Source organism: Penaeus japonicus, unplaced genomic scaffold, assembly GCF_977035675.1.
Source record: "Penaeus japonicus unplaced genomic scaffold, GWHDUDI00000001_assembly GWHDUDI00000037, whole genome shotgun sequence".
NCBI classification, from domain to species: Eukaryota; Metazoa; Arthropoda; class Malacostraca; order Decapoda; family Penaeidae; genus Penaeus; species Penaeus japonicus.
In genome coordinates this window covers 17100810-17118309 of record NW_028234439.1, presented here as the reverse complement: position 1 = coordinate 17118309, position 17500 = coordinate 17100810, and the positions used below count along the sequence as shown (strand labels likewise).

The 17500-nt window shown below is 43.4% G+C and overlaps 1 protein-coding gene across 1 annotated transcript in view; it reads left to right on the top strand.

Annotated features, from left to right (window-relative positions):
- Window positions 1–17500, top strand: part of LOC122253624 (cell adhesion molecule Dscam2) — a 91528-nt gene that overhangs the window by 63801 nt on the left and 10227 nt on the right. The window contains exons 11-29 of the mRNA XM_086532491.1: window positions 232–373; window positions 810–958; window positions 1425–1571; window positions 1976–2172; window positions 2413–2519; window positions 2755–2933; window positions 3161–3304; window positions 3552–3707; window positions 6028–6239; window positions 7620–7695; window positions 8764–8908; window positions 9722–9849; window positions 10604–10721; window positions 11716–11834; window positions 12783–12977; window positions 13830–13976; window positions 14894–15043; window positions 15678–15836; window positions 16440–16627. Of these exons, the coding sequence (XP_086388617.1) occupies window positions 232–373; window positions 810–958; window positions 1425–1571; window positions 1976–2172; window positions 2413–2519; window positions 2755–2933; window positions 3161–3304; window positions 3552–3707; window positions 6028–6239; window positions 7620–7695; window positions 8764–8908; window positions 9722–9849; window positions 10604–10721; window positions 11716–11834; window positions 12783–12977; window positions 13830–13976; window positions 14894–15043; window positions 15678–15836; window positions 16440–16627 (2858 nt within the window). The remainder of the gene's footprint in view (window positions 1–231; window positions 374–809; window positions 959–1424; window positions 1572–1975; window positions 2173–2412; window positions 2520–2754; window positions 2934–3160; window positions 3305–3551; window positions 3708–6027; window positions 6240–7619; window positions 7696–8763; window positions 8909–9721; window positions 9850–10603; window positions 10722–11715; window positions 11835–12782; window positions 12978–13829; window positions 13977–14893; window positions 15044–15677; window positions 15837–16439; window positions 16628–17500) is intronic.

Sequence of the window (17500 nt, the reverse complement as noted above, 5' to 3'; positions counted from 1 at the left end):
ATGGAAAGAGTAAGTAAAGAAAAAATATTTTTATCGTTGTGTTTATATTTCCCTCTTTTTCTTATCTAGTTTTTGTCCTTTCTTTCCGTTTTTTTCCTTTCCGACAAACATGTGTTTTCCTCAATCCCATTTGGTAATTTTGCAATATACTTCTTCTGAACAATTAAAAAGGAGAGAGAGAAAAAAAAACTTAACATCTATTTATCACTAACAAGATAACCTTAACAACAGAACCGCCGTGGTTCGCGGTCAGGAGCCAACGCCAACAGGTGGTCGTAGGAGCAACGGCGACGCTAACCTGCGAAGCCCATGGGGACATCCCGCTCAAGCTGGTTTGGACCAGGGACGGCGCCCCCCTGCCAGCGTTGCCAAGGTGAGGGGAAAGGGTTGCCAATTTCGGTCAACGCAAGTAACTGTTGTTGCTGTTGTTGTTGTTGTTTTTGTTGTTGTTGTTGTTGTTTTTTAATCATTCTAGATTTTTCTCCGTAGGTTTTATTAGTAAGATGTTAATTATTACCTATTTTCCGGTTTGATGGGACGTGGTCGAAATGGTGACTGAATTCTGATAAATACCATAGACGTTACCGTATTATAGAATAAGCCTTTGCATAATGATTTACTTGTCCTTAGCAATACATATTGAGTATCAACCAGTCTGCAACGAATCCAAAAACGAACACAGTAACATCTCTATAGTGATAAGGTAAAAAAAAAAAAAAAAAAAAAAAAAAAGTTACGGTTTATTATTTTCTTGGTTGTGTTTGCCTTACTACTATGACTGTTCTTCAATGCAACTTGCAACATTACAGGTATGAGTTGTCGGAGCGGGAAGTTGACACAGGTCAGGTTACCGAGCTGGTGCTGAGGTCAACCCACGTAGGAGATTCTGGTACATACGTATGCACTGCTACCAACACGCATGGTTCTCTCACTGCTGACTTCCACCTCCTCGTGCAAGGTAAGGTTCTTCAGTGAGGAACAGGTCTAGTTGCAGTTCTAGTTGCAATAGTTATAAAAGTGGGTTTAGTTATTAATTAGCTATGTTTTTAGTCTTGGTTTATTATTGGTGGAAAATATAGTGAACCGTTTTGATAATTGTAGTGATTATTGTTAGGAGTATTCAAGTCATCGTTTTAAATTACTGTGTTTAATACTTGAAAATAAATTATATTGAACTAGTAATTCACCAAACATGAATTAGACTTCATTTGCAAATCTATCATCTTTAAATGCACACGATGAATATAATTGAAATAAGCTTTACAACTCTAATGATCAATCAAACATGAATTTAAATATCAAAATAAGCGCTTATTCGCCATAAAACAACGACCAAAACCATAAACGAATGTACCCACAACTAACACCAACCTTTTTTTTTTCCTCTTTTCTCCTCCTCTTCTCTTTCATCCTTCCTTTCGTAGACGTCCCAGGGCCTCCTTCTGGCGTGGGCGTGGAGGAGGAAGGCTCTCGACACCTGACTCTGACCTGGACGCCCCCAGAGGACTCCAACGCGCCCATCTCCGCCTACATCGTCACCTTCACGTCCCACGATACCCAACAGTCTCAAGGTCGGGAAAGAGGGCGGTTGAGAGAGAGAGAAATAGGGAGAGAGAGAGAGAGAGAGGGAGAGAAGGAGAGAGAGAGAGAGGGAGAGGGAGAGAAAGAGAGAGACAGAGAGAGACAGAGAGAGAGAGAGAGAGAGAGATAGAGAGGGGGAGAGAGAGAGTTATTACTTCCCTGTGTGTAATTATCTGTGAGATTATTCGTTTTGTTTTCTTAATACAAGAAGTTCTTCACAATCGTACATCTGCATGTCTGTATATATGTACCTTTATAGGAAGGACAGAATCATACCTTCAAAACTCGTGCTATAAATCTTCACCCATACGCCAGTCACGAACGAATCAACACAGTCAGACAATAAAGAAGAAGAAGAAAAAAACACACACCAAACAGAATGTCTTTCCTGCAGAGGGTCTGTTCGGCGCCCCCCGCGAAGTAACCGTCGAAGGCGACCAGAGACGCGTCCGTATCGAAGGCCTCCTGCCCGCTACGATGTACGTGTTTACGGTCGTGGCGGAGAACCGGGTTGGACGTAGCCAGCAGTCCTCGCCTCTCAGGGTCAAGACGCAGGAAGAAGCCCCGTCGGGTCATCCGCAGAATGTCAGGGTAGGTCAGACCGATTTTATTTTTATTTTAGGTGATAGATTGATATTTACTGGAGATTTATATTCTGATTTAGATCATGATTTGTATCACATTTTTTCTCTTGAATTGTACAAAAATATTCATAAAGAGATATACACATACACTTAAATACGCACACGGCACGTACGTAAATATACATACACGCACCCACGTAAATTTGCAAATGAAAGGTAGCGATTGCAACTACTCAATTTCTGAAAGGTGGTGCCAGTGTCGTCGACGGCGCTGCAGGTGAGCTGGGAGCCCCCTCACGAGAACCTTACCCATGGCACTGTCCTTGGGTACTACCTGGGCTACAAAGATGACAGGTCAGTGTTTTGCTTGTATAGGGAAACCCCTTTTGTTATTTTATGACCATATATATCATGGACTCTCCTATGATTCTAATAGGCATGGATTTGGAGTTATATCATAAGTTTTAGATAGCCAAGCAAAAGTAAGTTAAATGTGGGTTGTGTTTCCGTAGACTTGTGTGTCTGATGGTACCATTCCTATGATTCATCTTAATTTTATTTTTCCTTTTCATTTTTTTCCTCTTGCTAGTGAGACCGAGGGTGGAGCATACAACTTCACCACAGTGGGCGTTGACAGCGTGGGCGTAACTACCGCCACATTAGCGGGTCTCCGCCCTCACGCCCGTTACTCTGTTGTACTCCAAGCTTTCAATTCTCGGGGTGCGGGTCCGGCCTCGCCACCCGCACTGGGCACCACGCTCGAAGACAGTAAGTCACGTAGATCTCTTAAAGGTGGACAGGTTGATGATCCAAAATACTCTTGTGTATGCCTCTGTGTATGTTTGTTTGTATATAGATAAATATGTATCTCTATATCTAGATACATAGATGCGTGAGTTGATCCAGTGTCTTGATTTCAATTCACTAAAATAATCACTAGCTTGATATTCTCTTTAGTTACAATATACATGTATCTGCACACATCGTCCCAACAGAGCCTGGAGCACCACCTGGTCACGTGACCTGTGAAACGGTGACGTCATCAAGTGTTGTCGTGACGTGGTCGCCGCCTCCCCCTCGCCAAGCCAATGGCATAATCACGAACTACAGAGTCACTTACACCCAGATAGCTTCCCACGGTAAGTAGGAGTCTCTTTTGGAAATATGTGCTGATATCAACTATTATAGATATAGATATAGTTATAGATAATGAGAGAATTACGTGTATCTAATTTTTAGTTATAAACAAAACGCTTATGTTTTTTTTTTTTTTTTTTTTTTTTTTTTTTTTACTTTCCAACTGACTAGAATGATTCGTCCTTTGATGGCAGTGATAGAACTAATTTATCCCCCTCCCCTTCCCCCTCCCTCTCCCTCTCCCAACAGAAGACAGTCGGAGCGGCAGTGTAATCTCTGAAGGTCTGCGAGCTACACTGACAAGTCTGAAACCCTGGACTAACTACAGCGTCAGTGTAGCGGCGTCCACGAGGGCGGGAGAAGGTGTACCGTCCCTTCCTCTCGTCTGTACCACTGAGCAGGACGGTACGTGGGTTTGACGTTTACATAGAGCACACATATAGTAACACGGGTGCGTAGAACTTCCGTATAGTAAAACAGGTACACAAAACACAGATACAGAAAGACAGGTGCACAACACATAGGTACAGAAACACAGGTACACAAGAGATACAGAAACACAGGTACACAACACAGATATACAGAAACATAGGTACACATAACAGAAACACAGAAACACGGGTACACAAAATACATATACAGAAATACAGGCACACAAAACAATGACACAGAAACATATACACACAAAACAGTGACATAGGTACACAAAACATGGATGCAGTGACACAGGTAAACAAAACACAGATACAGAAATAAAGATACACAAAACAAAGATACAGAAACAGATACACAAAACACAGATACACAAAACACAGATACAGAAACACAGATACACAAAACACAGATACAGAAACACAGATACACAAAACACAGATACAGAAACATAGATACACAAAACACAGAGACACAAAAACACAGACACAGAAACACAGGCACACAAAACAAAGATACAGAAGCATATGCATACAGAATACAGATACAGTAACGTGCGTACAGAGATGAACATTAAACACCCACAAATAGGCGGCTTCCTCTCCTATTATGGCTGCTTAACATGTCGTTAATGTAATTTTTCTAGATTTGTCGAGGTTTAATAAATTGGCTTCATTTAGAATTAAATCCCAATTAGCTATCATTTCGAAGTATATTACTCTCCTTTTACTTATAATTTTTCTTGTGTATTCGCTTCCTGTATAAGAAAAGTATTGATTTTATAGACATTATTGTACAGATTTTATTGTACCTAAACGATGTAGAGATTTGAATATATATAAAGCAAGGGGAAAGTCGTAATCAAGTAAATAAGGATTTCTTTCAGTAACAACCACAATGGGAAATACATTATTCTCATAACTATTATCCTCATTTATATCCTTATTCTTTCTTTTTTTTTCATATTTTCTTATTTCTGTTCCCATTCTCTCATTGTTATTGTCTGTCTGTTATTTCTACCTATTCTCTTTTTTTGCCTTCGTCTACTCATTTTTATCTTATTTTATCAACCTGTTTCCCCTTTTCATCCATATTCTCTCATCTTTATTCTCATTCTCTTATTCGAATCCTCTCTTTCTCCCTTCTTTATTCACGTTATTTCCGTTTTATTCCATTATCTTTTCTTTCTCTTCCCTTACTATTTTTATCAACATCCTTCCATTTCTATCCACATTCTTTTTCTCCTAATCCCATTTCTATCCACATTCTTTCTCTTCTAATCCCATTTCTATCCACATTCTTTTTCTTCTAATCCCATTTCTATCCACATTCTTTCTCATCTAATCCCATTTCTATCCACATTCTTTCTCTTCTAATCCCATTTCTATCCACATTCTTTCTCTTCTAATCCCATTTCTATCCACATTCTTTCTCATCTAATCCCATTTCTATCCACATTCTTTCTCTTCTAATCCCATTTCTATCCACATTCTTTCTCTTCTAATCCCATTTCTATCCACATTCTTTCTCTTCTAATCCCATTTCTATCCACATTCTTTTTCTTCTAATCCCATTTCTATCCACATTCTTTCTCTTCTAATCCCATTTCTATCCACATTCTTTCTCTCCTAATCCCATTTCTATCCACATTCTTTCTCTTCTAATCCCATTTCTATCCACATTCTTTCTCTCCTAATCCCATTTCTATCCACATTCTTTCTCTTCTAATCCCATTTCTATCCACATTCTTTCTCTTCTAATCCCATTTTTATCCACATTCTTTCTCTTCTAATCCCATTTCTATCCACATTCTTTCTCTTCTAATCCCATTTCTATCCACATTCTTTTTCTTCTAATCCCATTTCTATCCTTATTCTTTCTCTTCTAATCCCATTTCTATCCTTATTCTTTCTCTTCTAATCCCATTTCTATCCACATTCTTTCTCTTCTAATCCCATTTCTATCCACATTCTTTCTCTTCTAATCCCATTTCTATCCACATTCTTTCTCTTCTAATCCCATTTCTATCCTTATTCTTTCTCTTCTAATCCCATTTCTATCCACATTCTTTCTCTTCTAATCCCATTTCTATCCACATTCTTTCTCTTCTAATCCCATTTCTATCCTTATTCTTTTTCTCCTAATCACATTTCTATCCACATTCTTTCTCTTCTAATCCCATTTTTATCCACATTCTTTCTCTTCTAATCCCATTTTTATCCACATTCTTTCTCTTCTAATCCCATTTCTATCCACATTCTTTATCATCGTTCTTTCCCTTCCATCCACCCAGTCCCCGAAGCCCCAGCCCGCGTGAAGGCCGTGGTGTCAGGTCCTCGCGCCGCCGTGGTATCGTGGGCGCCGCCCTTACGCCCGCGAGGCCGCATCACGCGCTACACAGTTCACTGGGCGTCGGCAGGAAGTCGGAGTATGCCTCACACCCGCCGCGTTGGCCCTCACGTCACGCACTTGACCTTGCATGACCTTCCTCACACTACACATGAGGTGAGGGTGTGTGGTCTCTTAAGGGTGTCTCTTAAGGGTGTCTTTTGAGGGTGTCTTATAAGGGTGTCTTTTAAAGGTGTTTTTTAAGGGTGTCTTTTAAAGGTGTTTCTTAAGGGTGTCTTTTAAAAGTGTTTCTTAAGGGTGTCTTTTGAGGGTGTCTCTTAAGGGCGTCTCTTAAGGGTGTCTTTTAAAGGTGTTTCTTAAGGGTGTCTTTTGAGGGTGTCTCTTAAGGGTGTCTCTTAAGGGCGTCTCTTAAGGGTGTCTTTTAAAGGTGTTTCTTAGGGTGTCTTTTAAAAGTGTTTCTTAAGGGTGTCTTTTGAGGATGTCTCTTAAGGGTGTCTCTTAAGGGTGTCTTTTAAGGGTGTCTCTTAAGGGCGTCTCTTAAGGGCGTCTCTTAAGGGTGTCTTTTAAAGGTGTTTCTTAAGGGTGTCTTTTGAGGGTGTCTCTTAAGGGCGTCTCTTAAGGGTGTCTTTTAAAGGTGTTTCTTAAGGGTGTCTTTTGAGGATGTCTCTTAAGGGTGTCTCTTAAGGGTGTCTTTTAAGGGTGTCTCTTAAGGGCGTCTCTTAAGGGTGTCTCTTAAGGGTGTCTCTTAAGGGTGTCTTTTAAGGGTGTCTCTTAAGGGTGTCTTTTAAGGGTGTCTCTTAAGGGTGCCTCTTAAGGGTGTCTTTTAAGGGTGTCTCTTAAGGGTGTCTCTTAAGGGTGTCTCTTAAGGGTGTCTTTTAAGGGTGTCTCTTAAGGGTGTCTTTTAAGGGTGTCTCTTAAGGGTGTCCTTTAAGGGTGTCTCTTAAGGGTGTCTTTTAAGGGTGTCTCTTAAGGGTGTCTTTTAAGGGTGTCTCTTAAGGGTGTGTTCTGTTGTGATAAGAGGGATGTTGTTATACTAAGGGATATACTGAAAGGGATTTTATTAGCGTTAATAAGATGCTAAATGTGGACTGTCTGACGTCACGCAGGGAGGTATTTTGGTTGTATTTATGAACTAGTAGACCTAGCCTTCCTAGCATTAGCTTTATTTTGGAAGTTTTTTTAGTATAGATGAGTCCTTGATATTTTCAATCTATAAGAACAATCTAGAAAAAACGTCAGTCTTTAATTTTCTTAGGTAATAAAGATACAATACAAATCCGATACTTAAAAAGAAATATTTATATTTAGTTTCTTTCGATGAAATCATAGTATAACCCGTTTTCTATATTAGGAAACCCATTACAAACTTGCCTTACGAGGAAAAAAAATATAGGGATTCTCATTCAATAACAAACAAACATAACAAAGCTCATCCAACCCTCATCTATGTTATTATAGTATATCATATCATACTATATTATATCATATAGTGTTATTATATGTTATTAACCCTTATCTTATCTTATCAACCCTTAGGTATGGGTCACAGCCTCAACACGAATGGGCGAAGGTCCTAAAAGCAGCGTTACTGTGGTTACTCCTTCACATACAGGTAAGGTGCTCGGATATATTTTCTACACCCCCCCCCCCACTCATCACCTATCTTGATGAATTGATGTCGTATAGAACGATTGGTGTTCTGTCTATCTTCATGAGTCTATGTTGAAGAATTATGATACCTCTCCCCACCCGTTGTTATTAATAGTGCATGTCTAATGTTATTAAAGTTCGTATATTGATTTCAAACTTAAATCAAACAGTGTTCAAACCTATAGTTTATAAATTGTAAATATATATATCATATAGATATAGATTTCATATGAGTATAATATATTAATTATTATAAATTACTAATTGAGGAAAATAGTAAAAACACAACATAACAACACAAAACACCTTTTACAACTTACAAAACAAACAATTTAACCCAAACCCAAACCTACAAAAAACACACACTCTACAACCCAAAAGAAGAAATCAAAGAAAAATAACAAAAAAAAATCCAGCCCAAAATACTTTACAGTTTACAAACTCACACAAGCCCTGTACTACCTGTAAACTAGGACACAACCTCACCATGCTATTTTCTCATCCCTCAACCCCTTCCACCTTCATCTCCGTTTCCTCCACCTCCTCCTCTTCTTCCTCCTCCTCCTCCTCCTCCTCCTCCTCCTCCTCCTCCTCCTCATATTCGCCTCAATGTCACCACTACCTCCATTCCCACATACTCTTGCACCTCCACTTACCTTCTCCCTCCACCTCAACCTCAATCTCAACCTCCACCTCCCCCTCTCCCTCCCACCTCCCCCTCCTCCTCCTCCTCCACCTCAACTTCCACCTCCACCTCCCCCTCCCACCTCCCACCTGAACCTCCCCCTCCCACCTCCACCTGAACCTCCCCCTCCCCCTTCCCCTCCCCCTCCCATCTCCCCCTCCCCCTCCCACATCCCCCTCCCCCTCCCCCTCCCCCTCCCACATCCCCCTGCCCCTCCCACCTCAACCCCCACCTCCACATCCCCCTGCCCCTCCCACCTCAACCCCCACCTCCACCTTAACCTCCCCCTCCCATCTCCTCCACCATCTCCTCCTCCACCTGAACCTCCACCTCCACCCCTCACAGTGGGCGCCGGCATATGGGCGGTGGGCGGGAACCTGACGGCAGCGTGGAAGGAGGACGTGAGTTTACCCTGTGGTGCTGTGGGCGTCCCTGAACCTGTGTTGACTTGGAGCCACGAGACGTTACACATTCCCGATTCGCATTCGAGGTCAGTGGGCGTGATGAGGGTGGTGTGGGCGTGAGGTGGGAAGTGTGGGCGTGAGGAGAGAAGTGTGGGCGTGAGGAGGGAAGGGTGGGTGTGAGGAGGGAAGGGTGGGTGTGAGGTGGGTAGTGTGGGCGTGAGGTTTGAAGTGTGTGCGTGAGGAGAGAAGTGTGGGCGTGAATAGAGAAGTGTGGGCGTGAGGAGGGAAGTGTGGGCGTGAGGAGGGAAGTGTGGGCGTGAGGAGAGAAGTGTGGGCGTGAGGTGGGAAGAGTGGGCGTGAAGAGAGAAGTGTGGGAGTGAGGAGGGAAATGTGGGCGTGAGGTGGGAAGAGTGGGCGTGAAGAGAGAAGTGTGGGCGTGAGGAGGGAAGTGTGGGCGTGAGTTGGGAAGAGTGGGCGTGAAGAGAGAAGTGAGAGAAGTCTTAAATGGATGGGGATGAGTTGATAATGAGACTGATTATGAGGGCGTGGGATGTTGTTTGGTCTTTTATTGTTTTATTGTTGTTATTATCATCATTATTTTTGTAATTATTAATATTAATATTTGCATTATTATCGTTTTGTTATTGTTACCATCATTAACAATTTTATCAATTTCATCATCATCATTATTATTATCGTTATCATAATCATTACCATCACAATTTTGATCACTACAATTATCTTAATTAATTATCTTAACAATTTAAATACCTTTTAAATTGTTTTTATCATTATATGTAAATGCTGTTATCTATATAATAACAAAAATAACAAACTAAACGAAAATTCATCCAAAAAAAGACGAAATAAATACCAAATAAACTTACTTTTCCTCGCAGGTTTACGGTACAGCCCGACGGTACACTGACACTCACCGATATACAGAGGAGTGACAGTGGACAGTATACTTGTACGGCGTCGAACCACCATGGCGTGGACTCCGTTACTTACAATCTCACCGTTCTTGGTTAGTAGTGTTTGTAAGTGTGTGTGTGTGGGGGGGTGTTTGGAGGTGTGGAAGTGTGTTTGGAGTTGTTTATCTATCTATCTATCTATATAACTATATCTATTTATATATAACTAAATAAGTAAAAAAGAAAGAAAAAAGAAAAAAAAAAAAAAAAAAAAAAAAAAAAAAAAAAAAAAAATATATATATATATATATATATATATATATATATATATATATATATATATATATATATATATAACTAAATAAGTAAAAAAAAATATATATATATATATACATATATATATATATATATATATATATATATATATATATATGTGTGTGTGTGTGTGTGTGTGTGTGTGTGTGTGTGTGTGTTTGGAAGTGTGTGTGTGTGTTTGGAAGTGTGTGTGTGTGTGTGTTTGGAGGTGTCGAAGTTTGTGTATGTGTTTGTGTGTATGTGTGTGTGTGTGTGTGTGTGTGTGTGTGTGTTTGGAGGTGTGTTTGGAGGTGTGGAAGTGTGTGTGTGTGTGTGTGTGTGTCAATTTATTAATCAAAACCCATGACGAATTTCCCCCTAAGACTTTCCTTAATTCCTCCCTTAAAAAAAAAAAAAAAAAAAAAATCAAAACACCTTCCAAACACAAACCCCAACCATACAAACCAAAAAAAAAAAAAAAAAAATCCTTACACATATCCTCATTACCTCATACCCTCATAACCTCATAACCTCACAACCTCATGACCTCATAACCTCCATCCCCTCCTGCAGTGCCTCCTTCAGCACCCTCCCTCCACGTGACGGAAACGACGGCCTCCTCCATCCGCGTGCAGTGGAGTGTGGAGGATACGGGCGGCGCGTCGTTGCAGGGCGCCACCTTGCACTACAGGTATGGCAAGGGCGTGGAAGGGCTCGTGTCTTTTTTTCGTTCTTTTCTTTTTATCTTATTTGATTTTATTTTATCGTATATTTTGATTTGTTGTTTATTTTTTTTTAGATTTTTTTTTTTTTCTTTTGTGTTTTTTTATCTCTTTCTGTTTTTCTTTTTATAATCTTTGAGTTTTTTTTTACATTTTTTTCAGTTTTTTTCATCTCTTTCTGTCTTTATTCATCTATTTATCTTATATTTTTGCGAGTTTTATTTCTTTTGATTATATCTCTTTCTCTCTTTTATTCTATCTTATTTTACTTTATTTTTCTTTTTTTTCATCTGTTTGTGTATTTGTTTGTTTTCTTCGTAGTCTTACTTCTCTCTCTCTCTCTCTTCTATCCTTAATATCTTCTACTTTCCCCTTTCATCCTCTCTTCTTCCACCTTTCTTTCTTCATTATCTTCCTTCTTTTCATTAGTATCTAAAAGCACACCTCCAAGTCACAATCTCTCTTTTTATCTATCCATCATAAACAATTAAGCTTTTTGGAAAATATTTAGATCAGCTTATGAGGATGACTAATATAAAATTTTCATCCTTCATATTTTCAACCATCGACCATAAACAAAAACAAACCACTTATTAACATTTCTAACCCACTTCCCCCTCTCCACTTCCACCTCCATCTCTACCACCACCTCTACCTCCACCTTAACCTCCACCTGTACCACCACCCCTTTCCACCTCTATCCCCCCCTTTCCACCTCCACCCCCCTCCTTTTCACCTCCACTCCCCCCCCCCCTTTCCACCTCCACCTCCCTCTCCACCTCCACCTCCACCTGTACCTCCCCCCCTTCCACCTCTACCCCCCTTTCCACCTCCACCTCCATCCCCCCTTTCCACCTCCACCTCAAACCTCCACCTCCATCCCTCCTTTCCACCTCCATCCCCCCTTCCACCTCCACCTCCCCCCCCTTCCACCTCCACCTCCACCTCCCTCTCCACCTGCAGATCAGCTGGCGGGGAGTGGATGACCGCCGAAGTAGCAGGGTCCCACCGGGCCTTCACAGCCAAAGGCCTGCGCTGCGGCACACTCCACCATTTTTATCTGACGGCGCATAATCATATCGGTATGTGGTGGGGGCTCTGGTGGGTTATGTTGGGGAGATCATGTGGCCGTGGGGAATTTATGTTGGTGTAGGTTGGGGGTTATTTTGGGAAGTCTTTGTGAGTTTGTAGGTAAAAAAAAAAAATAAATAAATAAATATATATATATATATATAAATGGTGATGATATTTGTGATGATGAGGATGACACAGATGGTGGTCATCATCGTAAGAGTGATGTTGATGATCATGATCGTAAGTATGATAGTAGTAATGGTGATAATACAAACAACAGCAGTAATGATAATGATAATGATAATAATGATAGTAATTGTCGTCTCCCTCTTCCTCCTCCCCTCCTCATTCTCATCCTCCTCCTCCTCCTCCTCTTGATGCTGCCCCTCCCATTAAACTTCCTCCTGCTCCACTTCCTCATCCTCTTCCTCCTTCCTTCCTTCTTACCTTCCTCTTCTCTCCTCCTCTCACACCCTCCCTCCTCCCCCATCCTTCCCTTCATCCTTCCCTTCATCCTCTCCCTCTCCGCCCTCCCTCCCACCCTCCCTTTTTCACTTTCCTCCCACCCACCCTCCCTCCATCCCTCTCTCCCTCCTTCCCTCCCTCCTTCCCTTCCTCCCTCCCTCCTTCCTTCAATCCCTCAATCCCACCCGTCCCTCCCTCTTTATTTTCCCATCCTCTCCTCTCTTCTCCCTCCCTTCCTTTTTCCCCTCTTCCCTTTCCCCTTCTCGCCCATCCCTCTCCTCCCTTCCCCCCTTCCCTTCCCCTTCCCCCTCTTCCCATCCCCCATCCCCCCCTCCCCTCCCTTCCCTCTCCTCCCCCTATCCCCCCTTCCCATCCCTCCCCCCTATCCCCCCACCCCTCCCCTCCCTTTCCTCCCCCCTCCCTTCCTATCCCCCACCATCCCCACCCCATCCCCTTATCCTTCTCCCTATCCTCCTTTCCCTCTCCTCCAGGCACCAGCACAGCCTCGTCGACCGTGGAAGCCCGCACGAAAGGACGACCTCCCGAAGCCCCTCCCCAGTTTCAGTTCGTGACCAGTAACAGCTCGCAAGCCACTCTATACCTTGCCCAGTGGAGCGACGGAGGCTGCCCCATCTCGCATTTCTCGGTGCAGTATCGGCTGGCGGCCATGGCGCACTGGACGACAGGTGAGTGGGGTGGGTTAGAGGGTAGGGAGGGTGGGGGGGTTGGGTTAGAGGGTAGGGGGGGTGGGTGGGATGGGAGGGGGGTTGGTTAGAGGGTGGGTGGGTGGGATGGAAGGGGGGTGGGATGGGAGGGTGGGTGGGTTAGAGGGTGGGATGGATGGGTGGGATGGAAGTGGAGGTGGGATGGGAGGGTGGGGGTTAGAAGATGGGGGGGTAAGGTCGGTGGGTGGGATGGGAGGGTGGCATGGGTGGGTGGGGGGGATGGTGGGATGGGAGGGGGGGAGAGGGTAGTGGGTGGGTGGGGGGATAGGAGGGGGGGGGGTTAGAAGATGGGGGGGTAAGGTCGGTGGGTGGGATGGGAGGGTGGGGGTTAGAAGATGGGGGGGGTAAGGTCGGTGGATGGGATGGGAGGGGGGGTTGGGTTAGAGGGTGGGAAGGAAGGTGGGAGGGTGGGATGGGGAGGTGAGAAGAGATTGGGAAAGATTGAAAGGAAGGAAGAAGAGGGAGAATGGGTGAGAGGGAGAAAGGTAGATAGAGACCGAGATAAAGAGAGAAAGAAAGAAAGAAAGAAAGAACAACCAACAAAAAAACAGTCAACAAAGTAATATCACAAACTTTCACTTCCTTTAAGATCAAATATCCCAACCTCCCCCACCCCAACCCCAACCCCTACCCTAACCCCAACCCCCACCCCAACCCTACCCCAACCCCTACCCCACCCCCACCCCCACCCCCACCCCCACCCCAACAACCCCCTACCCCCACCCACACCCCAACCCCCAACCCCCACCCCAACCCCCAACCCCCCCCACACCCCCTCCTACCAACCTCACCATCGACCCACACTCTTTCCAGTCGGTAGCGAGATCCCGCCCTCCCGAACGTATGCCGTGGGCGGCCTTGATGCGGGCGAGCGCTACGAACTCCGCGTGACCGCCTACAACTCCGCGGGCGCCACACCCGCCCACTACAAGGTCATCACACCAGGTCGCGGAGGAACAGGTGCGTGTGACCTTTTGCCTCGTGGGTCGGTCTTTGATTCTCGTTCTTTGATTTTTTTTTTTTTTTTTTTTTTTGCTTTGAATTTGATGCTTTGATCTTGATTCTTTGATTTTGATTGTTTGATTTTGGTTCTTTGGTTTTCATTCTTTTATTTTTTTCTTTGGTTTTGACTCTTTGATTGACTTTGATGCTTTGATCTTGATTCTTTGATTTTGATCATTTTATGGAATCGATGAATTGAAGACGTTGATTTGATTCGATAGTGATTCGTCCTTTTGTCTTGATTGATTGATTGACTTGATTAGACGGCGATGAATAATCAATTGGTGAATCTCTGAAGTAAAAATTATATGTGATATATGATTAGCTAATCCATTGTCTCTCAATACGAGAAGGATCTGATGGAAGGAAAGAAGTAAACAAAAGAGAATAAATAAAAGAACATCGGATTTATAGGAAGACTTGATATAGTAAATAAACAAAAGATTAAATTAAATGAAGGAATTACTATGTAAGTGAGGATAAAAAAAAATAAATAGAAAGTAAATTAATAAACACTTGAATTAACCAGAAAAAAAATAAAATCTATTTTAAAAAATCAACCCAAAAAACAGAATCCGACGAAAATACATAAAACAAAACAAAAACAACATAAATCGAAAAAAAAAATCACAGACCCATTAAATCGATAAAAAAAATCACAAGATCCAATTTCTAAAACACTAGAGATTAAAAATAATAATAATAATAAATAAATAAATAAACAGAAAGCAAAAAACACAAACCAAATAAACCGATAAAAAAATCACAAAACCTAACATAATAGACATAAATGATAATAAAAAAACAAAAAAAAAATAAAAAATCAACAAAAATAAAATCCCCAACAAATCCACTAACCCCCCTTCCTCCCGCAGGCATGGGCGTGAGCACAGGAGGAGGCGTGTGGGGAGGAACCGCCCCCGCTTCACCCGTGTGGCGTGACCCCCGAGTGTTGGTGCCTGCCGCTGTGTCTGCCTTGGCACTCCTCCTGACCGTCACTACTGTCTGCGTCTGCCTCAGGAGACGTAAGATAAAGAGGGATAACGAAGAAGTGGATAGATAGATGGATGGATGAGTGGAGGAAAGGATAGGGGGATGGGTGTGTGGTTTCATGGTAGGGAGGTATGGGAATGTGGTGGATGGAGATGGGGATGGAGGGAGGGAGGGATGGAGGGAGGGAGGGAGAGGGAGGGAGTTAGAGAGAGAGAGAGAGGAGAGAGTGAGAGAAGAGAGAGAGAGAGAGAGAGAGAGAGAGAGTGAGAAGGAGGGGGAAGAGAGAGTAAGTGAAAGGGAGAGAGAGAGAGAGAGAGAGAGAGAGAGAGAGAGAGAGAGAGAAAGAGGGAAAGAGAGAGAGAAAGAGAAAGAGAGAGAAATGAAGGTAGATAGATAGAGAGAGAGAGAGAAATAAAGATAAAGAATATAAAGATAGAAATGTGAAAATTCTAGTTTCTGCATATAGGCCTGATATTTATTTCCTATGACATCATTTTTTATCAAAATTTCATCTACTTTGCGGATCCTCTTATAATATCACCAAAACCTCATTAGAAAAAAACAATAGTAGTAAGCTTTATAAAGAATTTAAAAAAAAATTATAGATTTTATACTCCTTATAGTGATGTGATATTTCTCTTCATCCCTTGAATCCTTCGCCCACAGGTCCTTCCAACAGCCCACGTCAGAAAGAGGTTCCTGACGGCGTCACATCGTCAGGAGAGGAGAAAACGGCCATGCAGGCGAGGGAGGACGTGTACACCACCGTCAGGAGGCCTCCCCCCGCCCCCCCTCAGTCCACGCCCGAACTCAGGGATCATAACGGTGAGTAATGACGTCATGGGTGTTGATGACGTAATCATAACTGCCAGTTCTTGGCGATGACGTCATTGTAAAAGTTTCGTGAACAGCTGATGAGATGACGTCATGGCCCCTATCAGATGGATGGACGTAAGATTTAAGGAATGTTTTTTTTATCATGTGCCCTAATTAAACTTTCTTTTGAGATGTATGTGAGTTTTGTGTGTATGTATGAGAGAGAGAGAGGGGAGAGAGAGAGAGAGAGAGAGAGAGAGAGAAAGAATCCAAGTCTATACGTAGGCATGTATATTCATATATATTCATATACACCTTCGCATCACCATTAAACAACATGGAAGAAGTACATAACTTAGATCAAATAACCAATCCAGACACACAAAAAAATAAACTACCACAACATAACTTTGCATTAAGAAACTGAGCCAAAATAACCCACTTCTTCTTAACTAGCAACACCTTCAAAGAACACCTTGAACCCCATCTCAGAGTGAAACAACTTCAGCCCACTCATTCCCACTCAGCAATCCCCCTCAATGGACACCTTGAAGTTCCGCCTCGTTTAACCCCCCCGAGTAATCCCTACAACAGTGTATAACCACTACACAGGCGAGTACAGTGAGGAAGACATCTACCCGTACGCCACAGCCACCTTCCAGCTGGGCGGAGGAAGCCCCCCGCCGCCCGCGCCGCCCTCGCCGCCCACGCACTCGCGCCCGCACTCTCGGGGACAGAACGGATTCACGGCCCTGGTCTACCAAGCGCCCTCGCTGCATGACGTGGACTCGCCCAACTTAGTAAGTCGGTTGTTGACGCCCCTGTCCCTCTCTTTTGCAGAGAAAAGAGTTCGGATGGGCGCCTACGCCATTAAGCGGGTGGCCACGGCGCTCATCACGGAGTCGCTCGGGGCTGAGCCCTCGGCGGACCCCGGTCCCCCCGAGGGACGCCGCCGCGAGGCCACGGAGTGTGCTAGCCCCGGGGACAGCCAGGTATTCACTCCCCCGGTCGCAGAAGGGAAAGCGGCGGGGCCCTAACTCTTACAGTGTCCATGGCCGGGATTCCATCTCGAAGATCACCGGAGTGGCCAGGGCTCAATCGCTGTCTCTGAGATGACAAGGCTGACGCTCAAGGCGCTCGGGACCGACCGAGACCAATCAGATTAACGCAGTAACAGTCATGACAATGGGAGAGTCGCAGTCTCTGATAGTGTGCAGCGTCGAAGCGAGCGTGGACCTCTTACATCCAAGCTTAAAGTAGTTGGGACGCTTGATCTCTTAACTGGTCGTGGCTTTCATGCACTACGAACTTAAACACTTCATTATCGTCTGAATGATAGCCTCGCATGACGCATTTCCTCTGGACAAAACGCCACAGTAATTCCTGTGAACATCCCATTGCTCGCAAACCCATGCGATCATTTCAACTTGTTTCAACTTGTTTCAATCAATAGGATAATCGACCTCGATTTTTTTTTTCTTTTTCTTTTTTAACAATCATAGAACTAATCTTGATGATATTTTTCAATCGTGTGACGTCACTTGTGCACCAGAACGAGCGAGTGTGCCGTGCTCACTTGGGTGACGTCACTGCTGTTCCGTTCCCACCTCTTCCACCCTACGGCACATACCTGGCCCTTTGCTGTACGTTCGCCCTGGCACGTGTACCCCCTT